The 21,642-nt window shown below is 41.4% G+C and overlaps 2 protein-coding genes across 2 annotated transcripts; both read right to left on the minus strand.

Annotated features, from left to right (window-relative positions):
- Positions 1-10,451: 10,451 nt before the first annotated feature.
- Positions 10,452-13,036, minus strand: LOC122837026 (rho-related GTP-binding protein RhoG-like). The gene is made up of 2 exons (XM_044127081.1): positions 12,921-13,036; positions 10,452-12,570 (listed from the first exon to the last, which is right to left on the minus strand). The coding sequence occupies exon 2, from the start codon at positions 12,545-12,547 to the stop codon at positions 11,972-11,974; it is 576 nt and encodes a 191-aa protein (XP_043983016.1). The 5' UTR covers positions 12,548-12,570; positions 12,921-13,036; the 3' UTR covers positions 10,452-11,971.
- A 4,521-nt stretch (positions 13,037-17,557) lies between these two features.
- LOC122837027 (rho-related GTP-binding protein RhoG-like) lies at positions 17,558-21,248 on the minus strand. The gene is made up of 2 exons (XM_044127082.1): positions 21,105-21,248; positions 17,558-20,469 (listed from the first exon to the last, which is right to left on the minus strand). Exon 2 carries the CDS (start codon positions 20,438-20,440, stop codon positions 19,865-19,867), a length of 576 nt encoding a protein of 191 aa, XP_043983017.1. The 5' UTR covers positions 20,441-20,469; positions 21,105-21,248; the 3' UTR covers positions 17,558-19,864.
- Between the last annotated feature and the right edge of the window lie 394 nt (positions 21,249-21,642).

The following is a 21,642-nucleotide window of genomic DNA, read 5'->3' on the forward strand; positions in this document are numbered from 1 at the left end:
AATCCATAACTTCCTGTTTCCAGGGAAGGAAATGTGACAACACCCAGAGCCCAGTCTGTTCCTCACTCTCCAGATGGGTAGGGAAAAGCTGGAAAAAAAAAAAAGCTGGAAAAACAAAACAAAACACTGGACCAAACATTTAGCCCAAATCTACCTAAACATGAAAGTAATAGGTAAATGATAAGATACTCTTCTTCAATCATGCCATTCCAGTTTATGCTGACATTTTGTCAACATTTCTCACTTGAAAGAGTGAGATGCGGTGCTGAGCATCTGTCACTAGAAAGATTGATATCCCCTACTCTATCCTCCCCCCCACTATTAAATTTAACAGAATCACAAAAGTGATGATTCATCCTCCATGCATCATAAATGACTGCATGAAAATTCCCCACCAACCCTAAAGCTACACGGCAGCAAAGGCAATAAATGAATTCTGCTGATAAAAATGACTATCTGACAGAGTTGGGGAGCATTTTCTGCTGTAATGATGACAGTACAATAATTTAAACAATGAGATTACGCGTCAGCAATTGCTTAAAAGTCAGAGGATCCTTGAGAGCGATAACTTTCTTAGACTGTCGTCCTTCAGCCCCGTGCAGTTTATCTTTATATCTAACCACCGTGGCCACAAACACTGGCATGCGCATAACTCCACTGCAGATTACAAACTCACAGTTTATCTCTGAGGCAGTCAGGCTGCAGAGTGCAGAGCACACATTTTGCCTTCAGGCATTCCTTCAGCTTGTCTTTGCGGCGAGATAAAGGATGAAGGGGTTGTCTTCCCTCCCTGCATGGTAAGCTTGATTTAACGGGGAAATGGAGAGAAGCCAAGATACCCGTCCCTGCTATTGATTGAGAAGCGGCAAGAGGACTGAATCAGATAGTTTTTCACAGGGATGTCCTCAAGGGGCCAGAGGCAAAGCTCCAGATTGGAATCTGCCGTTTCTCCCACTTTGGAGGCCTCATGCATACTAAAGACTGGTCTCATCCTCTTATAAAGCGCCATGGGCAACTTCTGCAAGCCTTTTTACACTTTTAATTTCGCCCTTCAGCTAGTTTGTGCCATTCCCTCTGACATGTCAGACCTGAGCTTTTCAGTTTTTGTTGTTTTTTTGTTGTTGTTGTTTTCCTTTTAGCTCCCTCCCTATTGGTGTGCGTGAGTCAGTCAGTCACCTCCAGAGTCCCCTCACATCGTTCCAAATCCACTGCCGAACACAAAGGCCGGGTGCTGGCTGAATTGGACATTAATTATGCTCCCTCAGATCTGATTACTAGTGAGGTGTGGACATTGCCGCCAGTGTGTTTGCGAGTGCGTCGTGTGTGTTTGCGTGGACACCGTGTGGGCTGATGAATCACAAATCTATTTCGGTATTGAGGAGAATCACTGCAGAGAGTTTAATTACAGACATCTTTGTTAGCGATGGGGAACACATGGAGATCACGACAGATGCTGCAGGTTAACTGGGACGCACGAATGGAAAAAAAATAAATGAAATACAAATGCAGGAAGCACTCGTCTTTATAGTCGTAGCATTTTAAAAACATTTGGCAAGGCACATTTGGTCTCCTATTGGCAAATTGGCATAATTTCCTGAGGATATAAAGAAAAGTCTGTGACACTAGTCTTTACACAACACAGGGAAAAAATGGTGGTGCATGAAAGGCCCTGTTAACAACGGCCATTTTAAAAGCAACTGTTTTTATGTGGTAAATTTACAGTGCTTTGTAAAAGTACTCATGCGGTTTTTATTATTTAGTCACTACTAAGACAACAACCAAAGAAAAGCATCACAGCTGCCATGGACATAAATGTCATATTTCTCATGTGTCTCCCTTCTTCCTTGATTATCTTTCATCTTCCACGTTCCTGCATTTATTCTTCACAGCAGTTTTCAAATGTTAGAGGTTAAAAGAGTTTACAAGTGCAACTTGTGATAGCAACAATATGGTATTTTTCTAACTTCAAAGCCCTGACCTCACATCTTGTGGACTACTTTTTCTATCGGCACTCCTGCTGATTCCGTTTGTTTTGCAGAAAACCTTCGGTTTCAACCTTGAGAAACCAGAAAAATTATTGCCACCTTTTCAGATTTCCCGTCATCCCCCATTTTCTACCAAGTCACAATAATCCGGAGGCAAAATTATTTCGAGGATCGGCAGGTTATGAAGCTCTTTGTCACATTTGCAACTTATTAAAGGTGAGAGAAGTACATTAATAATCCTCCCCAAAGCATGAGAGTAGAGGTCATATTACCGGTCCCTTACGGAGTCAAAATTGACTCAAAGAGACTTAATAGATTCTCCTCCTGATCTTCCCTCTGCTTTAAAGGCTGACACCCTGCTCAGCTCTGTAGGCATCACAGAAGCTTGCTGGATGTTTTATTCAATACCAATCTTATTCGTTGACTGCTGTGCTCTGCGCCAACTAGATAAAGTTCTTTCTTCGGCTGTGAAATTAAAACTTGTGGGGTGGACAGACAGTAAGCCCAGAGGCGTCACAGGGATGCTGTGAGGGTGAAAAATGGGGCTGACCTCATGAACACGCGCGCAGCAAGCGAACCGCTCTTTAACGCCGTCACAGGGTGTAATTTCATGTGTTTTTTTTTTATCATTTTATTTTTGGGGGGGGGGGCTGCCTCTTGTTGATGCTGCGTGTTTGTGCATCTCTGAGTTCATGAGCAGCGTGTCGCCACATTGACCTTCAGTGATGCACTGCTCACAGCGTGCAGGCAGGGGTCAAACCCTCTCCAGAGGAGGCAGTATACTTTATTACTGATTAGTGCGTGAGTCGCAGAGGGTGGTGAGGAGGTGGGGAATGGGGGCGGGGCTTCAATCACCACGCACAGCTTGAGCCAGCAGCCATGAGAACTCAAACCCGGGCCGCTATGCTGACGAGAGGCAAACATCAAGAGGAGACATTTTCCTCTCGTTAGAACAACCAGATATCCAATAGTCCAGCAAAGAGGATGAGGAGCTCAGTGAAGGCTGAGCTTTGCAAGCTGTTACATCAGAGGTAATGATACATCTTGATCCCGTTGAAAGGAGTCGGACATTGACGCTGACATGTCAACATGTGCTGTCTCACGCCCCTGGGCCCGTCTCTCCCTCTTTCTTTCCTCTTCCTCCCCCTGTCAGTTACGCTCCTCGGGACGCCTGCAGATTACCATGGCATTTAATTGGGCTAATTTCCTGTTTCCATGGTCACAGAAGAGCTGTCCGTCTCGCTACATCAGATGTTATAAGAGCAAGCCATTGATTTGCTCCTAGACGTGCTCGGTGTACACACACAGACACAGCTCCATGTGTGAGCAGAGAGCTGAGGAAGCATTGCAAATGCAAACAGCTTCAGCTTATCTCAGTCAATTTTGTGCAAAGGAAGCAACGGCGGAAGAGATAAACACCAGTCTGTATATCAAACGATGGTAGTACTTGAAAAATATGGCGCATTTGTTTCCAGTTGACGTTTTAATGACATACTTGGATGGAGCTTTCTTTTGTACGGAGTGCTTTACCTGCCTCTACATAAAATACATAGTAATCAAAGGCATAAACATAAAGACATGAATAGATTTTAGATACACACAGGTGTTTGTGAATACATAACAAAGTAAAACAACTCTGTTTAGTATTTTTATCTATTTTCTATCTACTTAAATAACAGGTGAACCAGAATAATTGTTACAAAAGCAAACACACATAACTTATTTCGAATGAAAGCTTTTTGTTCAAATTCAGACATAGAGGAGAGAAAATGTGTTTGTTCAACATTTCACCATCTAAACAACTTTGAGTTTCAAAAGGATTTTTACATTGTTATGGTTCGGGCAAAAAGAAGACGGCACTAAACATGATTTCACTTGATCTGTCAATGAGATAAAAATCAGTGTCTTCTGGGTTTCTTTGAATACTCAACTTAAGCTTCAAGACAAGAACTCAGATGTAGTTTAACTCTCTGGCAGTTTAATGGTTTGAATGATTATGCAGTTGTCGGTTAAAGTCACAATTACATTGTGCTTTTCAAAGTTTATTTAAACCGTTCGATTTTGTATGTTAATCACAACACTTGTTGCTACTTTCGTGCTCAGTATGAAGGATTTCTGCAAAGTCAGTGGAACGATGCAGTTGTCTGCTGTCGCCATGTGCTGCAGAAGTGAAACGCTGCAAGTCTGTCACTCGTTATCTGCTGCGTTTCTTTAGATAGAAAACTTTTCTAACCAATTTTTCGAGAGGAAATAAGGTAGCTGGATTTTCGGCTTCTTTTCCCCCCTCACATGATTTAGACGGCAATGGCCCAAAGCGCGAGGCGTGCAGGCCTTCTTCCAAAGTTTTATGGCTCATCCGTATTCCTAAAAGATCTCAGAACGAAAGGCTCCATTCAGGCGTGTCTGGAAAACCGTGCTCAGAGTCAGGCGTAAATGCCTTTGTCTCTCCGAGGCTTTCAGAAAAAGTCGCAGTCTCCTAAAAATATTCCATTATGTCCTTTTTCTTGCCAGAATTCTTCCGTCCTGAGCGGAAATCGGAGTATGAAGTTTATGTTCTGCTGGCCAAGCATAACAGTTTCTGCACCAGTGACGTCGGTTGCTGTGCTAAAGACGAGCTCAGCTGCACATGTTGACCTCTCAGCGGCCCACAAACAAATCAAACGCAAACATGCACTCACGTCTGGTCTGCTCCACTCCACTCTTTCCTACGTGGGATAGGACGCAGTTTGGACTCACTGCGGCTTGACTTTAAGCTCGGACAGAGTCATCCTCCTTAACTACGATAGACGAAAACAAAGAAATATGACTGTGGATTTGAAGGAGCGCGGTTAAGTAATAAAAAGAGTCAGCTCCCAACCACAAAAAGATTTTAAAAAGAAAATTGCTCCCCTCTCCTCTTGGGATCATTTTCCACCTGGTTAAGCTTCGCAATCTACTTTGATATGAGCAGAACGGTAAAATCTGCTCCTCGAAGATGAGGTGTCTAAGATCAAAGCAGACCCAGTGCTGCAGGAGAGCAGTAACTTTGTCAGACAGTACAGGATGTTCTGTCCTGAAATGGGGAAAAAAAAAAAAAAAAAAACCCACACACAATAAAACATAGAAGCCACAACCAGTTATAGTAGATGTGTCAAAAAGAAGCACCAGCTCGAGTCTAAACAGGTCCGACGTGTTGCTGAAGTAACCCTCCTGAGGTTTGCAATGCTTCAAATCTGTAATGTTTAGGTCAGCGACAGCTGGAGTGACCTTTCGTTCGCTGACAAGCACTGAGAAGGTCCCAGGCTCTGGCCAGCAGATAGCTGACACAGATGCTGACGACGGTGGTGGAAGGAAAATGAGACATAATTGTAAGAGGAGCTTGTTTAGACTTAAAAGCATTTGGCTTAATGGTCCATTGTTATTCGGGTGTTATGACAGCTCAGAAGGAGCATTAAAAGCTGCAGCTTGCTTTAGGCGCTCTCAGTTAAAACGCACACTGTCGATATCACTCACTGTCACCTCACCAGCAGCATGTTTCACAACACTTATCTTTTCTCTCACCTCACCTCCCGTCTCCTTGCAGCTGCCGAAAAGTGTCAGAGTTGACTCTCTCCAGCGCCTCCAGCCATCTGGTCCGCCCTCAAAACGAGATGAGAACATCAGACAATGTTGCTAACAGACCCTTGTGGCCGCAGAAGGATTGCGCATCAACAGCGGGCGGCCGCAGAACACGAGACAATCCAATCATTTTCGTTCCGTAGCTTGTTTTTTTTTTTTTTTTTTTTTTTTCCTCAGAAGTGCTCAAGCTGTTAGTTTTGCGATTCAAAGGCCCCGGTTTCCAACCTCCGAGCTGCAAAGCAACATAATTAATTCTTCAGCACCAGTGTCTGTTCTTTTCTTCCCTCTGTCCTGCACCCCTCTCTTATCTCTCTCAGAATAGCTCAACACTTAAAGGCTCACGTTCGGGGTGCTTTTTGTTTTCAGGTATGTAAGCAGCACTGGCGGGAAAATAAAATGAACAAACCTTTGAGTCTGGGGATCATGCAGTGGGAAGTTATCCTCGGACTCAGATAAAAACCTAAAATGATTTACAGGAAATGTAAGGATTGTTCAAAATTAAACTCACAGTGAGTCTGAACGGATGTGAGGGACATTAGAATCTGAAAGTTGCTGCCTTGTTAGGGTGCCATTATTACTCCCTCCGTACAGTCCCTTAATATTCAGCCTGTGGGGGGGTTACAGAAGTTAGCCAGGAAAGTCCCAATATTTTCATGACAGTGGTTTTTTTTTTTCTTTCTTTAAATTCAGAAGTTTACACAAATTTCCTTATTATTTGGTAGAATTACCTTTTAAACTGACAACTAGCCAGATAGCATAGGGATTCCAACTTTTCATCTCTGCTCACAAACTATCCCCAAGACACTGACTTTGTTGTCCTTAATCCCCTTTGACTGATTTTACAGTATGCTCAGAATCAGTGTGCGGATGGAAACCATTGGTGACGAAGCTCTGGCCTCCTGGCTGACGTCTTTGGAGGTTACTCCAATACTTACACACGGTGCTTCATCTTCATGACACCATCTATGCTGATGATGTTCTGAAACCTGCAAGCTTCTCCCTATTTTCTCCATATGCAATTGAAGAAACAATTTTAGCTTCATCAGCTCACAAGACACGACTCCATAACTAACAGTTGTTGTCCCTGATTGCAATCGCTAACTGCAATCTAGCCTTTTATGTTGCTCTGGGAATAATTGCCGTGTGAGTAGCGGCAAACGCCCATGTCTTACAGGACTAATTTCAATTTGGATAATAACACATTCAGCATTTTTACAAGGTCAAGCAAGCATCTCCGCATGCTGTTTATACTTGCAATTGCTTAAACAGAAAAAGCAGAAGATTCAGATATCAGGAAGTTTTATTCAGGAGGAGCCAGACTTGTGGAGGTTCAAAATTATCTCCCTGATTTCTTCCCTGGTTTTTTATTGTTCCGTCTTTTGTTAAGATATTAATAAAAAAATTTAAAAAAATGCAACCATTCAGAAATGCACAAGGTCAGATCACAATTGAAGTTTTTCTAAATTGATCAAAGACATAATATCCTTACTGTACCTAAAATTCAGGATTTAAAAGAAGCATTTCTTGAAGAGAGATTCTCCTGCTCACAACACAACACTCACAACAAACTGTTCTTAGCAGAGGACAGCGTCCGTCACATGTCTTCATGCAGAAGAAGCAAAGCAACTCATTTAAGACATGAGAGTCACGTCAGCAAAGTCTGCGTTCAGACTGGTTTCCCACTTCTCCGCTAAGCCAACAGGAGCTGTGGTCTCTACTCATTCTGTCACTGCTTTGGAAAGTCATTCGGAAATGCGTCACAGCATCAGCTTGTAGGTATTGCAGTAATCTTGCCACTTTATCATCTGAATTGAAGATGTAAGCTGCCAGCACTGATGGTCTGTCTGCCCCAACGCGGCGATGTTATTTTGGAGAAGTCCAGAAAAAGCCACGTCGGTCTCTTGACTGTGCGTGTGCATGCTGCACGTGAACTTCCTGCTGTAAATGACTCATCGTCGTCTCGAAGGGGCGAATATTAGCAGGAAAACACTTTGGTGTAGTTGCTTCAACAGCTCAGCTCAGTCATCTCCTGCCCTCTCCAGTCCCAGCACATCATGGTCTTCATTCAATCTGCACAGTGAGCTGGTAGCCTTGAGTCGACTGTTATTTGCCATTCGTCGTAAAAATGTTAGAATTGCCGCAAAATCAGATAAAACACTCTCCCGTCACACGTCGACATAAAATTACTTTTCCGGGAGCAAGAGAGACGGCTGCGAACTCGCGTTCCTCCACTCCTGATTAATGTCAGCTTTTAAGATGGCAGACTTGGACAATGGAGGCATGATTTAAAAACATCCTAAAACATCCGTTGTATTGGCATCTAAAGTTTTGTGTAGCTGCTATAGTGTGACATGTCTTCTGACAAAGAAGACAATCAATTGTTAAAATAAAATTTCCTGAAAATGTCTTATTTAAATTGGGTGATATGATTTATCCAACAAACTGATAATGCACAAAGATATATATATATATATATATATATATATATATATATATATATATATCTATATATATATATATATATATATATATATATACCTAAGTAAATAGGACCCAATGTTTTCCTTAAATTTCACAGTAGTGTAAATGCAGATGTCATGGATTGTTGATTTATTGGCGGTTTATGGCGCTGTAATTGGCTTCGACTGGACTTTGACAATTTGCTCTTACTAACAACCATCTTCTATTGTTTTACCGCATGGATAAAAATAGCCCTCCATGTTCCATCTGCAAGAAAGTGTTGCTTCCCGGTGGGAAAAGGATGATTCCTGGATGCCTTGTAGTTGGATGCCCAGACTTTCCGTCCTTCAACCTGCACCCTTTGGTAGAATTTAAATTCAATCTAGCCCCCCAGGCCTCTTCTTCCCAGTCTTTCCTTCATCCTATTGACTGTCTTTCCATCACTGTCCTTGGATAACACTTTCTCCTTCACTTCAAGCCCTGTTTTGTTACAAGCGCCGCCATCAGCCTTCCTTCCCCTCTGTGTTTCATTGCAGTCTTATTTACCATCTCTCTGAGCTGGAACAGTTTGATTGGGATGCCAGACTTGAGCTTTCCCAGCCTAACTCTGGCTGCGGGCTGTCTATTAGATTGGAGGTTTTTCGTCTCACAGTCAAGGAGAAGGCGAAGAAGAAGAAGAAGAAGAAGACTTTCCGCAATTCCTGTGCTGAGCGAATGATGCGTGGCTCTCCTGGTTTTATCCAGAGCATCATCAAACCCACAGCGAGAGCAGCGAGAAGGAGAGGGGAGAAAGAGCTGAGAGCAAGGTCCCGACGGAGGCCATCACTCCCACGCGCTCCACGCAGATGATTCACAGAAAGGCTACCCAGCCTACCCTCAGCTGCACATTTCTATGAATTTCACCTCCAGCTCTTATATTCAAAGGCAGAGGCTGCAGTGCGACTGTGTGTGAAATCCTCTAAACCTGCATCACTGGAAGCGCACTGTAAACGGGAAACGAATTCTGTTTAGTGTCAGCCGAAAGACGTGTGTTGAGTGCTGTCTGGGTTGTATTTTTCAAGCAGTGGAGTTTGGCAGAGTGACTAAGCTCTGATAATTCATGTGAAGTTTGAGATAGATTTGGCTAAATTTGGAAATCTTGTCTCTAATTTATTTTTTAATTTGTGTGGCTGTCATGTCCAAACTCAAAGCTCCTGTCATTCAGGAAAAAAAACAATAAAAATCACAAATGCATTTCTGGAATATGATGTGTAGAGAACTTCAATGTCAGGCGATTGCATTGTTGTGTTTCACAAAACATTGTTACACCATTTATTCCCAACCTGCTGCTGAAACCCCAATGCTTTGAGTACTTTTTTTATTATTGTGCTAGAGAATAGAGACTTTTTTATTACCTACCAATATTATCTCCCTATATACAGTACAGACCAACAAATACTTTTAGATATAGATATAAAATCAAATCCAGCTTGTAGCACATTTACAGCTTTTTCTTTGAATAATTGAATTGTGCCAATAACATTCTTTTATCTAATTGTCTTGTCATTAGCAATGTGCTTTTCTTTGCCAATATCGACATCCCATGAAAGTGTTTTTCTGTATATTAAAACCCAAAAATAGAAATAAAATGGAGGTTCTTTGAAAATAAATTTCCTACTGTAGATAGGAAATTTGACTTTTTTTTCCTTCTTTTTTAATCAAAAATATTTTTAAAAAGTCTTGTCAAAAGGTCATGTAACTCTTGTGGCATAAATGGCTCTTTGAATGGTAAAGCTCCCAGACTCCTATTTTAGTCCAAATCACCGATAAATGCATTTTGGTGAAGTGAAAAAGAAGTAGGATTTGCTCATTTCTTGGCTCCTCACTATTATCTGTGCAAGTGTAAACTCTTGAAGCTGTAACTATGTCTTAAAATCATATTTTGATCATCAGCAGGACACAGTCACAAATACAACAACATTCTGGCTCCCACTGCTGCTTTTCCCCTTTAGCCGAAACTAATGACTGCAAACCAAACAGCTTATTTTAAAGCCAGTTCACTAAAAACTGGTCACATTAATGGACCTAAGAATGAGTGACCCTCCCTTCTTTAGCCCACTGCAGAGGGATCAGCCTTTCTCATCCTATTTAGGCCAGGCAGGCCAGAGTGGAGGTTTTTGCAAGTAATACTCGGCAGAGTTCACTAAAACAATTTATTTCCCTCTAACACAGACAAACTCTACGAGCTGTAAACATGCTGTCAGCGTTGTCCTCAATCAGAGAAAGGCTGCAGGAGGAAATGCGCTCTGAATTTCGCTACAGTGCTGCTGTAATGAGCCTTTGGCTGAGCTCAACTCGTCTGTCGTTTGTCAAAGCCTCCACCCATAAAGGTCAAAGGAATATTTCTGAGTAAGCCAGGGAATGCTGACTTTTTAAGCGCCTCAAATGGATTCCACTTGCGGGTGTCTGCCCAGCTGAATAATGGCTCTTAGGAGGGTATAGACCATTGACTCGACCATTAAATGTATGGAGGTAGAAAAAATATAAGGGGCTTTGACAAATGGTTCTCGTGCAGGACCGTTTGAGGCTCTGCTAGCAGGATGTTTCCATCTAGTGTTCACATGCTGTAACTGAGAATCACAAAAACACCGGACGTAAACATTTCCTAAAAGCACTTTACTTGGGGGATTTCTTTTTGTCTTACATCAACAATGTGACTCAGAGTCACTTTTCACCTCCATACGACTTCATTGCTCCAGTATTTGCAAAGTGGGGTTGTGCAACTGCAGCGCCTGGCAAAAAGCATTCATATCCATTAAACTTTTCACATTGTCTCACCTTTCAAAAAGAAAGCTAAATAGAAAGCATTAGTATCTTTGGGATAAACTTATAAAGCAGTGCATACCTATAAAGTGAAATGAAAAGGATATACAATATGTATATATGGTCAGACAAATAAAAACATTTATTCTTTTTTTTCTTTCATCCAGCCCTTGTACTCTGATCTTGCTAAATACGATCCAGTTACCAACTTTACAGTCCATCTGTAGGAATTACTAACATTGAATGCCACCATCCAAGATAATGGTGGCATCATCATACTGAAGGGATGCTCTCATCGAGCTTTAACAGAGAAGCTGGTCAGAGTTGACAGAACAATGGATGATGTTAAATAAACAGAAAACCCAGAAGAAAACCTGTCAAAGAATTGAGAGTAAAAAAAGATGAGCGACGCAACACAGGCACAGCCACAGTGGAATGGCTTAGAGCAAAGCATGTTTGAGTGTGGGAATGATGCAGCGAAAGTCCAGACTTCAGTTTGATTACAAATCCCGCGCGAGAATTGAAAAATCGCCGTCCTTTCAATCCAACTGAACTCGAGTTATTTTGCAGAGGAGAATGTGCAAAAATTTTTAGTCTCTCTTGCAAATCTCTTAGAAATATGCCTCAAAAGACTTTCTGCTAAGTTCATACATGTCTAGGCTGAACCTTTTTAGAATTTTCATTCGGAGAAAAAAACTTGCGTCAATATCTGCCCACTTTACCCTGTGTTCACGTAAAACCTCAATAAAAGACTGAGGTCTTGGGGTAATGTCACAAAATCTGAACAAGTTGAAAAGCATGGTATCTTTGTTTCTTTCTAATTCAAATATAATATATTGTAATTTCTTTACAAAGTAATACATTAGTGTAAAATGCATACTCTAAGGACTTTAAAATGTAAAACAATTTAAAAACAAAGCCAAGACCAAATCAATACATGACATGTGCTCTGTTGCATTGTTTTTGTCCTTAGCTGCACCACAAGAGATGAAGAAGGAAGAAAGGAGTATCACAGGAGAAAGCCAAAGTGAGGAAGACGTCAGATGACCTCCTTTGTTCCTCTGCGTGCGTTTGCATCTGTTGACCTTCATTATTCCTCTCCGTTGTCCAAATCTGGGAACTATTTATTACAACAGCACACACTTTTCACAATTCTTTTTAGGGGCTGGAAACAACACCACCCTCGCAGCTTCCTCAAACACCTCCCTAATGTTTTCCTGCTGCAGAGCAGAACACTCCATGTACTTAACGGCCCCGATCTGCTTGGCCAGGATGTCCCCCTGCTGATGGGTGGTGGGCGCCAAGCCCTGCTCCTTTAACTTCTTCACCGTTTCTTCATCGCCTCTCAGGTCCGACTTGGTGCCCAGCAGTAGGATTGGCACTTTGGGGCATTGTTGAGACACTTCGGGTTTCCACTTGAGCCTGACGTTGGCGTAAGAGGAAGGGCTGCCGATAGAGAAGCAGACTATGAAAACATCTGCCTGAGCATAGGCGAGGGGACGCAGCTGCTCATATCCCTCACGGCCTGCTGTGTCCCACAGAGTGAGGGTCACCGTGTGCCCATCAACACTTATGTCACCAGTGTAATTGTCAAACAGTGCAGAAAGGTATTTTTCCTTAAAAACACTGGTCGTGTAAGCGACGAGGAGAAAGGTTTTACCCACTTCCCCGTCTCCCACCATCACACACTTTATGGTCTGCATTCTCCTTACCGGGACTGCAGCGCCTAACAACGAAAAGGCATAATGATAAACAATAAGTAGCAACACTTACCAATCACAGCTCTACATATTTACTTAACAAATGATCAATATACTAGCACACTTAATATACAGTCTTTTAAAAGCTTGAATGCTAGAGGTAACTGTGTGGGACTATTTTGTGAAGAGTTAATTGACTTTAAATCACCCTTCCTACTGTTCACTTCTCAATAACACATTTAAAAGCTTATACCTAAAAGCTCCATATCTGACCCAACAACACTTAGACAATATTGCCAAGCTGCTATTCTTCTCCAAAAAGTCTAAAATACAAACATTGTCATTAGCAGTAAAATTTAGGACTTCTTTGATTTACCAGCTGTTGACTCTCAACCCTTCTCGCCTGATAATTCCAGCTTTATTAGGCGAGCTGTCCATTATGTATTAGCAACGAGCAGGAAGTAATGCAAGAAGCTACTTGCAAGTGGTGTCCTAATCCCAGAAGTTCCACCTCGACGCAACCGAGATGTGTTGAAATCGCTTTTCTCAATAGCAATACTACCCCATCAACGCTAGGGGCGTCAGTGTGCTCCTAAATCCATCCATCCATCCATCCATTTTCTTTACACCCTTCTTCCCTAAATGGGGTCGGGAGGGTTGCTGGTTCCTATCTCCAGCTGCGTTCCGGGCGAGAGGCGGGGTACACCCTGGACAGGTCGCCAGTCTGTCGCAGGTGCTCCTAAATCTCAGAACAAAAATCTCAAAGGCTTTCTACAAATTGTTAAATTAACTCAGCATTATGGAAAATGATATTTTTCTTGACAACACACGCATTAAAATGACTGTTATATATGATTGCATTTAAATGTTTTTCAATGTAATTATGCTGCTTCTAATAAAACAGAAAGATTTATTTTTTTTTACATTTCTAGAGCTGCCAATAGTCGTCTGCTATTGTGTGTGGAATTTTTACACACAAAATTCCTCCTGCCTTGTATCAACCATGCAGGCAAGTGGTGGTGAAAATGTTCTTTCCACATTCTGGGCCCCTAACTAATGATTACTAAAACACTACAGCCTGACTAATCATGCCTTTGTAACTATGTTAACTATACTGTAAACATATTCTGATAGCTACTTATAGCAGGATAATGCATCCAGCTTCAATAACAGAAAACTATTTTCTTAAACATGACAATGAGCTCACTGTACTCCAGTGGCCTCCACAGTCATCAGATCCAAAGACAATATAGCACCTTGTAGTTGAATGAGCGAGTCACTTCATGGATATGCAGACAACAAATCTGCTGCAGCTGCATGGTGCTGCTGTGAGCTAAACCTGGACCAAAACCACGTCTCTGGCACCACTATATGCCATAAAGGACTAATGCAGCTCTGAAAGCAAAACAGGGACCAACTTGGCAAGACTTTTTCTCTTCATTGTTTTTAGACAGGCTCCCCAGGATGAACCTGAGACTACTACTTGTAAGATCTTTCTTTTGCTTTTTAACAAGTAGGAGACACAGCGTGGCTTCTGGCTGTGCAGGGAGGCCCTGGATGTGCTGCTTGACCCTCCTCTCTAGGAACAAAAACTGCAGAACAAAGGACTTCATGTTTTTGTTCTCCGGCTGACAAAAAGCCCATTTTGTCCCCTGGTGCTGGAGAATCTGTGAGAGAGACACGTCTTCCCCGCGGGCCAATTTTCTTTTGAATTTTTGCAGAAAAGTATCATTCGTGTGACGTTTCATTGGGATAAAAACTCGGAGGACTGAAGAGGAGGACAGAGCAGTTTGATAGAACCCCAATTATCCTCTGCTTTAGGTCACAGAGTGATGCTTTACACAAACCTAAACTTGAAAAAGGATGTTAGGCATGTTATAGGTGTCAATATCGACTCAAAGAAACCGAGCAATTGCCATAGCGATAAAGCCATATCGTATATTTATTATTTTCCTGTTACAACTTTAAATGAAAATCTTGTTTGTACATCAAAATGAGAGAGGAGAAGAGTTTCTGTTTCTTTGGTTTCACCGAAGGCCACAAGATTTAAAGTTAGAGTTAAGTGAGGGTAAAAACCTCGGTTGAGCAATATTCTCTAAGCTTACTCAAATATATAATTATTCACACAGATGCATTCTATCTCAATCTCCTCCGGGGTTCTGCTGGGAAGCCTTGGATTTAACACAAGCGTATTTTAATAATTCATCGCAAAACTGAGGAGTTGCTGTACAAAAATGACCTCGCCTCCAGATGCTACATCATTAAAAACATTAGGCCTGCATGTCACATGAGGATCTGAAAGCTAATTTGAGGTGGAGAGAAGTGAGACAAAACCAAGGCCAGAAGTGAGCCGTTGACTCATGCAGATGACAATCTGCCCAGCACTGTTATTAAAGCCAATATCACGTAACTAAAGTAAGTTATGCACACACACAGAAATTCTTGCTTATGTGAGATATTTTGTGATTAATATGATCCCAGTTATGGGGGCTGAATGATGTCAAGCTGCTGCCAGTGACAGTAACTCTCCAAGGTCTGGGTGAGATGTGAGAGATGAGCGTCACTGTGTGAGTCTGCAGAAATCAGAGCTTTTAGGATTAACACTTGAAAGTAAGTTCAAATTACTTTTAATAAGAATGGTTCCTTTCCGTTATCACAATGGATCAGTTGATGGGTTTTTGCTCCTTCAGGTCTAGCTTTTTATTTTCCTTTAAAAGCAAGAGGATATTGAGTTATAGAGATCACAGGAGCAAACGTGTTTTTTGGGGGTGGGGGTTTATTCTTTGGTGGATTTTCTTTGGGTAGAACCTCATAGTCGATTTCATTCAGACACTCACACAGATCCATCCTTCGGTTGGATATTCTCTCACAATCTGGACTTTATGCGCACGTCCAAAACTATGTTCTACATCTTCCGACAAAAGTAATCATACTTATATGTCGTGTGAGCATCGTCACAACAGCCAAAGAAAGGATTGTAAGGCGTTGCCCTGAAGCACAAATCCGTTTATTGAAGAGTTCCTTCACCTAAAGTAGAAACACAAGTATTCACCGTGTCAATTACAGGGGCAGGACAGGTATTACTCAGCACATTCAACTGGCAGAACAACAGATAGTAAGTGCACACACAACTCTCCTGCAGCTGGCTCCAGTTGGACTATCGGTGATGTGTTGATCTACTTTTACTCAGACAGCTACTCTGAGTCTATCTCTCTCTTAGCTACGGCTCTGTTCTTTGTGGTTTCAAGTTTCTGCAGCTCATATGACAGCGGTGTGGTTAGCACGGTAAGGAAGGGAACTAGAATAAGTCTCATGCTGTATGGGGAAGGGAATGCTATGTTATGTTTCCGTCCATGTTATATTGCTTTCCCATTTAGCAGTACAAACTTTTGGTTATGCAGTGGACGGTCAAGGTTTGGTCTTTAAGTCCTGCTGACGTGACAGGTGGCAATTAACGAGCACTGCTGATCTTTTTAATACCAGAAAAATTATCCCATTGGGACTCATGCAGAACGAGTATGAAGCATAACTTGTTTGACAATTTCCCACAAAAGGAAGATCAGCAGAGAAAGTTTTTTTTTTTTTTTTTTGAGCCAATATTTGCACGGGAGCTTTCAAGCAGAAAACGTTTAACACTGCCTAAAAATGGACCCTTACCCAACCTTATTGTAATCTGTCTTCCATTGTTGATTGCACTGAGTGTCAGTTTGTGTTTTACCATTTTAATAACACAAACCTCAATATATTGTATTGGACTTTGATGCAACAAACCAACACAAAACCGAACTCCTTAATGGAGAGCGTCTGTGAACAGAGGTTGGTTTTTTCTTTTTTTCATCTTGCCACAGGTTCTCAGTTGGGTTTAGATTTGACATTTGATCAGCCACTCTAATACACCAATATGCTTTGATCTATTGTATTTGCAGTTATTATCTTGCTGGGAGTTGAACCTCTGCCCCAATCTGAACCATTCTTTCACAGCTCTGGTCCTAACCTGTGACATGTTTGCTTTCAGGATTTCCCCGTTTTAAGCTCAGTTCATCTTCACATCAACCTCATCCCTGCCGAAGAAGAACATCCCCACAACTTGACGCTGCCGCCACCCAGTTTTACTGCAGGAACGGTATTTAGGAGTTTAATGTAAGGGGGGGGGATTGATTACACACTTTTCAGGTTTTACTCATAAAAGATTTTGAAAATGTTGCGCTTTCGTCTTCATAATTAAGTGTTACCTGTGTTAATCTACACCATAAAATCCTAATAAAACACTAATGTGTCTGGGTAAAAGGCAGAACTGTTTCAGGTGTGTCGATGGGAACTGCAGTAAAGCAGTGGACGTTTCCACAATTTGTACTTTACCGACTTCTCTAAACGATGGGTTTCCCACTAAAACGAGACAATGGCACAAATTTTACAAGCTGTAAACACGCTGCGAGCGCCGCCTTCGCTGCGCAGCTTTCAGAGACAGACCGCAAGAGGAAATGCGTTCTGAATATCGCGGCGGTGATGTTGTAATGAGCCTTTGACTGAGTTCAACACATCTGTCATCTGTCAGAGCCGCCACCCCAACAAGGTCAAAGAAACATTTCCATGTAAGCTGCGGCAGGCTGACTTTCTAAGCCCCTCTGATTTTTTTTTTTTTTTTTCCTATATGAGTGAGTGTGGATATTAGATAGAAATTTGCTTCAAAATCTGCATAAAAATCACACAAAAAAAATATACTCTGTATTATCTTAACTTTGGCCCGAGACTGTTTCCATCTTGTGTTCAGATGTGGTAACGGAAACCATAAACATAACATGAACATATATGCGTGCTATAGGAACATAATGTGGTTTAAAAATATGGATAGCCGTGCGTCATTGTGACTAAGCCTTACTCTGCGCCTCAGCAGGAGTAGCCTACTCTATTATTTCCTCACTGCTATCAGTAAAAGGAAAGTTAGCTGTTCTTAACAGGCAAGGAAGAACAGAGAGAGGAAGGAGGATTCAAAAACAAAGAAAGAAAGCTTGCTGGTTTTAGGCACCATTTTATTAGGCATAATTTAAAATCATCTCACTGTTAGTTCATTTATACAAATATGTTTTTGTTATTTATAAAACAATTACAGATCTCTACAAATCAAGTTCCCAGTGTAAAAGCGTAGTACCACGCACGCGGCAGCATATTGCTCCAGGACACAGATACAGACAGCCCACAGGTGTATGTTCCACTTTATCAGCACTATACGGGTAAATTGGGGACATGATTAAAGAAAAAAAAAAAAAAAAAAAAAAGGTTTTCCACAGATAGCAGTTTAAAATATTGTGCACACACACACACACACAGCCCTCTTCAGACCTTTGTGGGAAATTTCATGCGTCTTTTGGTAGATCTAAAAACGCATCAATATTGTCACACAAAACCTCATGCTTTTATTGCTCTTCATTTATTCTAGCCTCTGCACAAGCCACAATCTAGGTTAAAGTATTGAATACCCCAGATGGCAATGTAAATAAAAAATAAGCATAAGGCTTGCTTGCTATTATTGCTCCTAGTTGTAAGCACAAAGAGTTATAAAAATACTTTAGAAAAATATATAAAAAAATCTTCTAATGTGACGCAGAAACACAGACGCAGCTCTCGTTAACTATGAGCACAAGTTGCACTTGCGCTTTGCCTTCACTGCACCATGCGAGGCAAGGATGTAAACCACAATCTGTTAAGAGTTGAGAACCCCGTTTCACAAATGCACACAAGTCTTGCTGTGCATGAAGACAGCTTGGCAGCTGTCTTACACACACACACACACACCCACCCACACACAAAAAGCTGCTGCAAGGAGACAGTTGTTACTGGAAGGAACTGAACTGAGGCACAAAGATGCTTACAAAAATAAATCTGAGATTTTTGGGTTTGTGCCAAAACTTTTCTGGTAGTACTTTTAGCAGTAAAATGTGAGCCTTTGGGCTAGACAAAGATTTTATGGTCTTTGGTTTAGATAAGGCACCCGATCAACATTGTACAGTGGGGTTACAAAGCTACAATGTATGCTGAAAGTTAAAACCATAAAATACAGGATAACTTCATATCGCCTGACGTGAACCAGTGAGACTTATTATGGCATCACATGTTAGAATGAGTGGATTATACAGTGGTCGTTCTCCGTTGACCCGAGACAATCATGGTTGAAAAGGGAAGCATTATGGTGCTCCAGTTTATCATATGTGATTAAAAATAGCGCACAGACAGTTTACTGATCAAATAAACATGAGCTATTACAAGAAAAAAAATATATATTCAACTTTGGCATTAACTGCACATGTAAGTGAAAAACATTTCAGGATTAAGAAAGAAAAAAAAATCATTTACAGAGTAAATTCACAACTAATACACTCTCCTTAACCTCACCTCATGAAAGAGGACCTCTTAAGTATGTTTCTAATGGCACTCAAAGTAAGCCTGAGAAATTCAGATGTAAGAGAGGAAAGCTAACTGCAGTCTGGCTTCCTGACTATGTTGACTTGAGGAATCCTGCACCAGAATGTAATCATTTGGTAAAGTTACAACATTCGCTCCTCTATTAGGAAAGCGGGCAGCTCTTAATGGGTCCAGCTTATCTGCAAAGAGCCACTAGCTCTGACTTGCAGGAAAGCAAGAGAGCATGGCAAGAGGTGGGAAGTGCAACTTGCTAGACAACTCTGACGTACTAGAACGAGCTGAAGAGGAACTGCTGGGATTTGAACCATTAATATGTGCATTTGGCTAAGAGGCGACCGCATTAGTCCAGGAGTCATAACACCTTGTCTGGATTCAAGCAAACTGAAATTAAACACTTCGAGATTCAACATCAGGTTGTTGAGCTCAAACTTGGCAGTTCATTATACATCAATGGGCAACTCAAAGATCTTGATGGCAACTGTGCTTGAGACTCAATGAGATGCAGCTTAGGTGAGAATATGAGGTAGTCACTAGTTCTCCACCTGAACAAACACAGATCTGCTTCCTCCAGTCAAACAGGGAATGGTTGGTTGATTAGGAAGTTTTCGCTTGTGGCAATCATGATAATTTTTTTATTTTCTTTTTAAGTCTATGAATCTAGAAGGTGTAAAATTAAAAGGTGTAAATAAAAAGTTAAAACTATAAGGTCTGTTGCCTTCATTTTGAAACAGTCACTTTGGGGATGCAGGCAACTCGGTGAGGTCCTCCAGGAGATTAGTAAGAAAAATTGACAGAGGTGGATTGGAAGCAACTAGACGGCGTCCTTTGTTCTACAGCCTCTCTTTTGCATCCGTGGATCTCCATCATCCCTCTTCGTAGTCCAAATCTGGGAACCATTCATTACAACAGAACACACTTTTTGTGATTCTTCTTCGTGACTGGGTACAAAACTGCTCTCACCGCTTCCGCAAACACCTCTTTGACATTATCTTGCTTCAACGCGGAGCACTCCATGTACTTGACCGCTCCGATCTGCTTGGCCAATGCGTTGCCCTGCTGGTTGGTGGTAGGGGCCAGACCCTGCTCCTTTAGCTTCTTCACAGTTTCATCATCGCCTCTTAGGTCTTTCTTGGTGCCCACCAGCAAGATGGGAACATTTGGGCAGTGGTGGGACACTTCAGGATGCCACTTGTGCCTGACGTTAGCGTGGGAGGAAGGGCTCCCGATGGAGAAGCAGATTATAAAAACGTTGGTCTGTGGATAGGAGAGAGTACGCAGACGATCGTACTCCTCCTGGCCCGCCGTGTCCCACAGGTTGAGGCTGACATTGCGGCCATCCACACTCATCTGAGCGCTGTAATTGTCAAACACCGTAGGAATGTATTCTTCTGGGAAGGCATTGGTGGTATAAGAGATAAGTAGGCACGTTTTACCCACTGCCCCATCACCCACCACCACACACTTAATGGTCTGCATCCTGCCAACGACCACTGGGGCTGTAGCACCTAGCAAAAGAAAGAAAAATAAACACCTAAACATTTACAGATTACAACACTGAAAAGTTACAATGTTGATGCATTGTAACAACATTGTATCATCAAAACATGATGGTATTACGGTGTCAAAGGAGAATGGGAACGAAAAATTTACCAGTTTGAAAACTTGTGGCAATACATCCCAGAAAATAAGTAGTTTTACACTGAGCTTAGCAGCTGAGCTAACTGCAGCTACCGTTAGCTTTTTGGCGTAGCTTTAATTACCGTTAAAGAGACAGATGTGCCTTATTTCTAGCTGTTTAATATCTAACCCAGTCGAGAAAACTGTACTTAATCAGTCGGTAATAAAGGAATCGACAACTACACGCACATTTTTCTACTTCTTAATATTTTACCATATTCATTTATAACACTAGGCGTTCCCCCTGTGACTAGAATCAAGCTAAGGAACTAGCTCGTTTGTTGCTAACGGACTAGCTAATTAGCAAACAAGCTGAGCATTAATTTCAAAACACTTTATAAAAGGCTGATATCAGCGAGCTTACTTGTCTAACTGTTACCCAAAAATATATTTTAGTCTAATCTGTACCTCAAACGTAATCATTTGCTGGGAAAAGTGAAATATGGATAAGTTTATGACTTACCGCCACTTAGCTTTCGATCTTTTCTTGCCTGGTATAGTCAATCACAGCCGCATCCGGGGAGTTGCCCATTACGTAAATTCGACGTAGGTAGCGTAGGCTGGTAAATGTAGTTTCACTTTCGTGATTGCTGTTTTCTTCCTCCAGATGGCAACGTTAGCCTTTTTTTTTATTATTTGATCGAATTTTAAACTTGTTTTACCCAAGCTTTAGGGGTTGTGAAATCCATTGAAATGCTTAAAATATGAAACATATAAATCTGAAACTTCAGTTTCCCACACATATTCACATAAAATATTGTTTTTGCATATTATGTTTATGTAAGAAAATATAATTTATCAATGAGTAAAAAGGTATAAAACAACTTTATTTTCAGACTGTGCAAATGTTAAAACTATTCTTTTATGCTTGTTTGTATTTTGTGAGTTAAATTTGGTCAAATTAAAACAACAAACTTTAGTCTATTTCATAAAGATTTTACATGATATAGCACAAAGGATTACTTAATTGCAAAAGGAGCATTATACGTGTTTTTAATGTT

Source organism: Gambusia affinis, linkage group LG09 (genome assembly GCF_019740435.1).
Source record: "Gambusia affinis linkage group LG09, SWU_Gaff_1.0, whole genome shotgun sequence".
NCBI lineage: Eukaryota > Metazoa > Chordata > Actinopteri > Cyprinodontiformes > Poeciliidae > Gambusia > Gambusia affinis.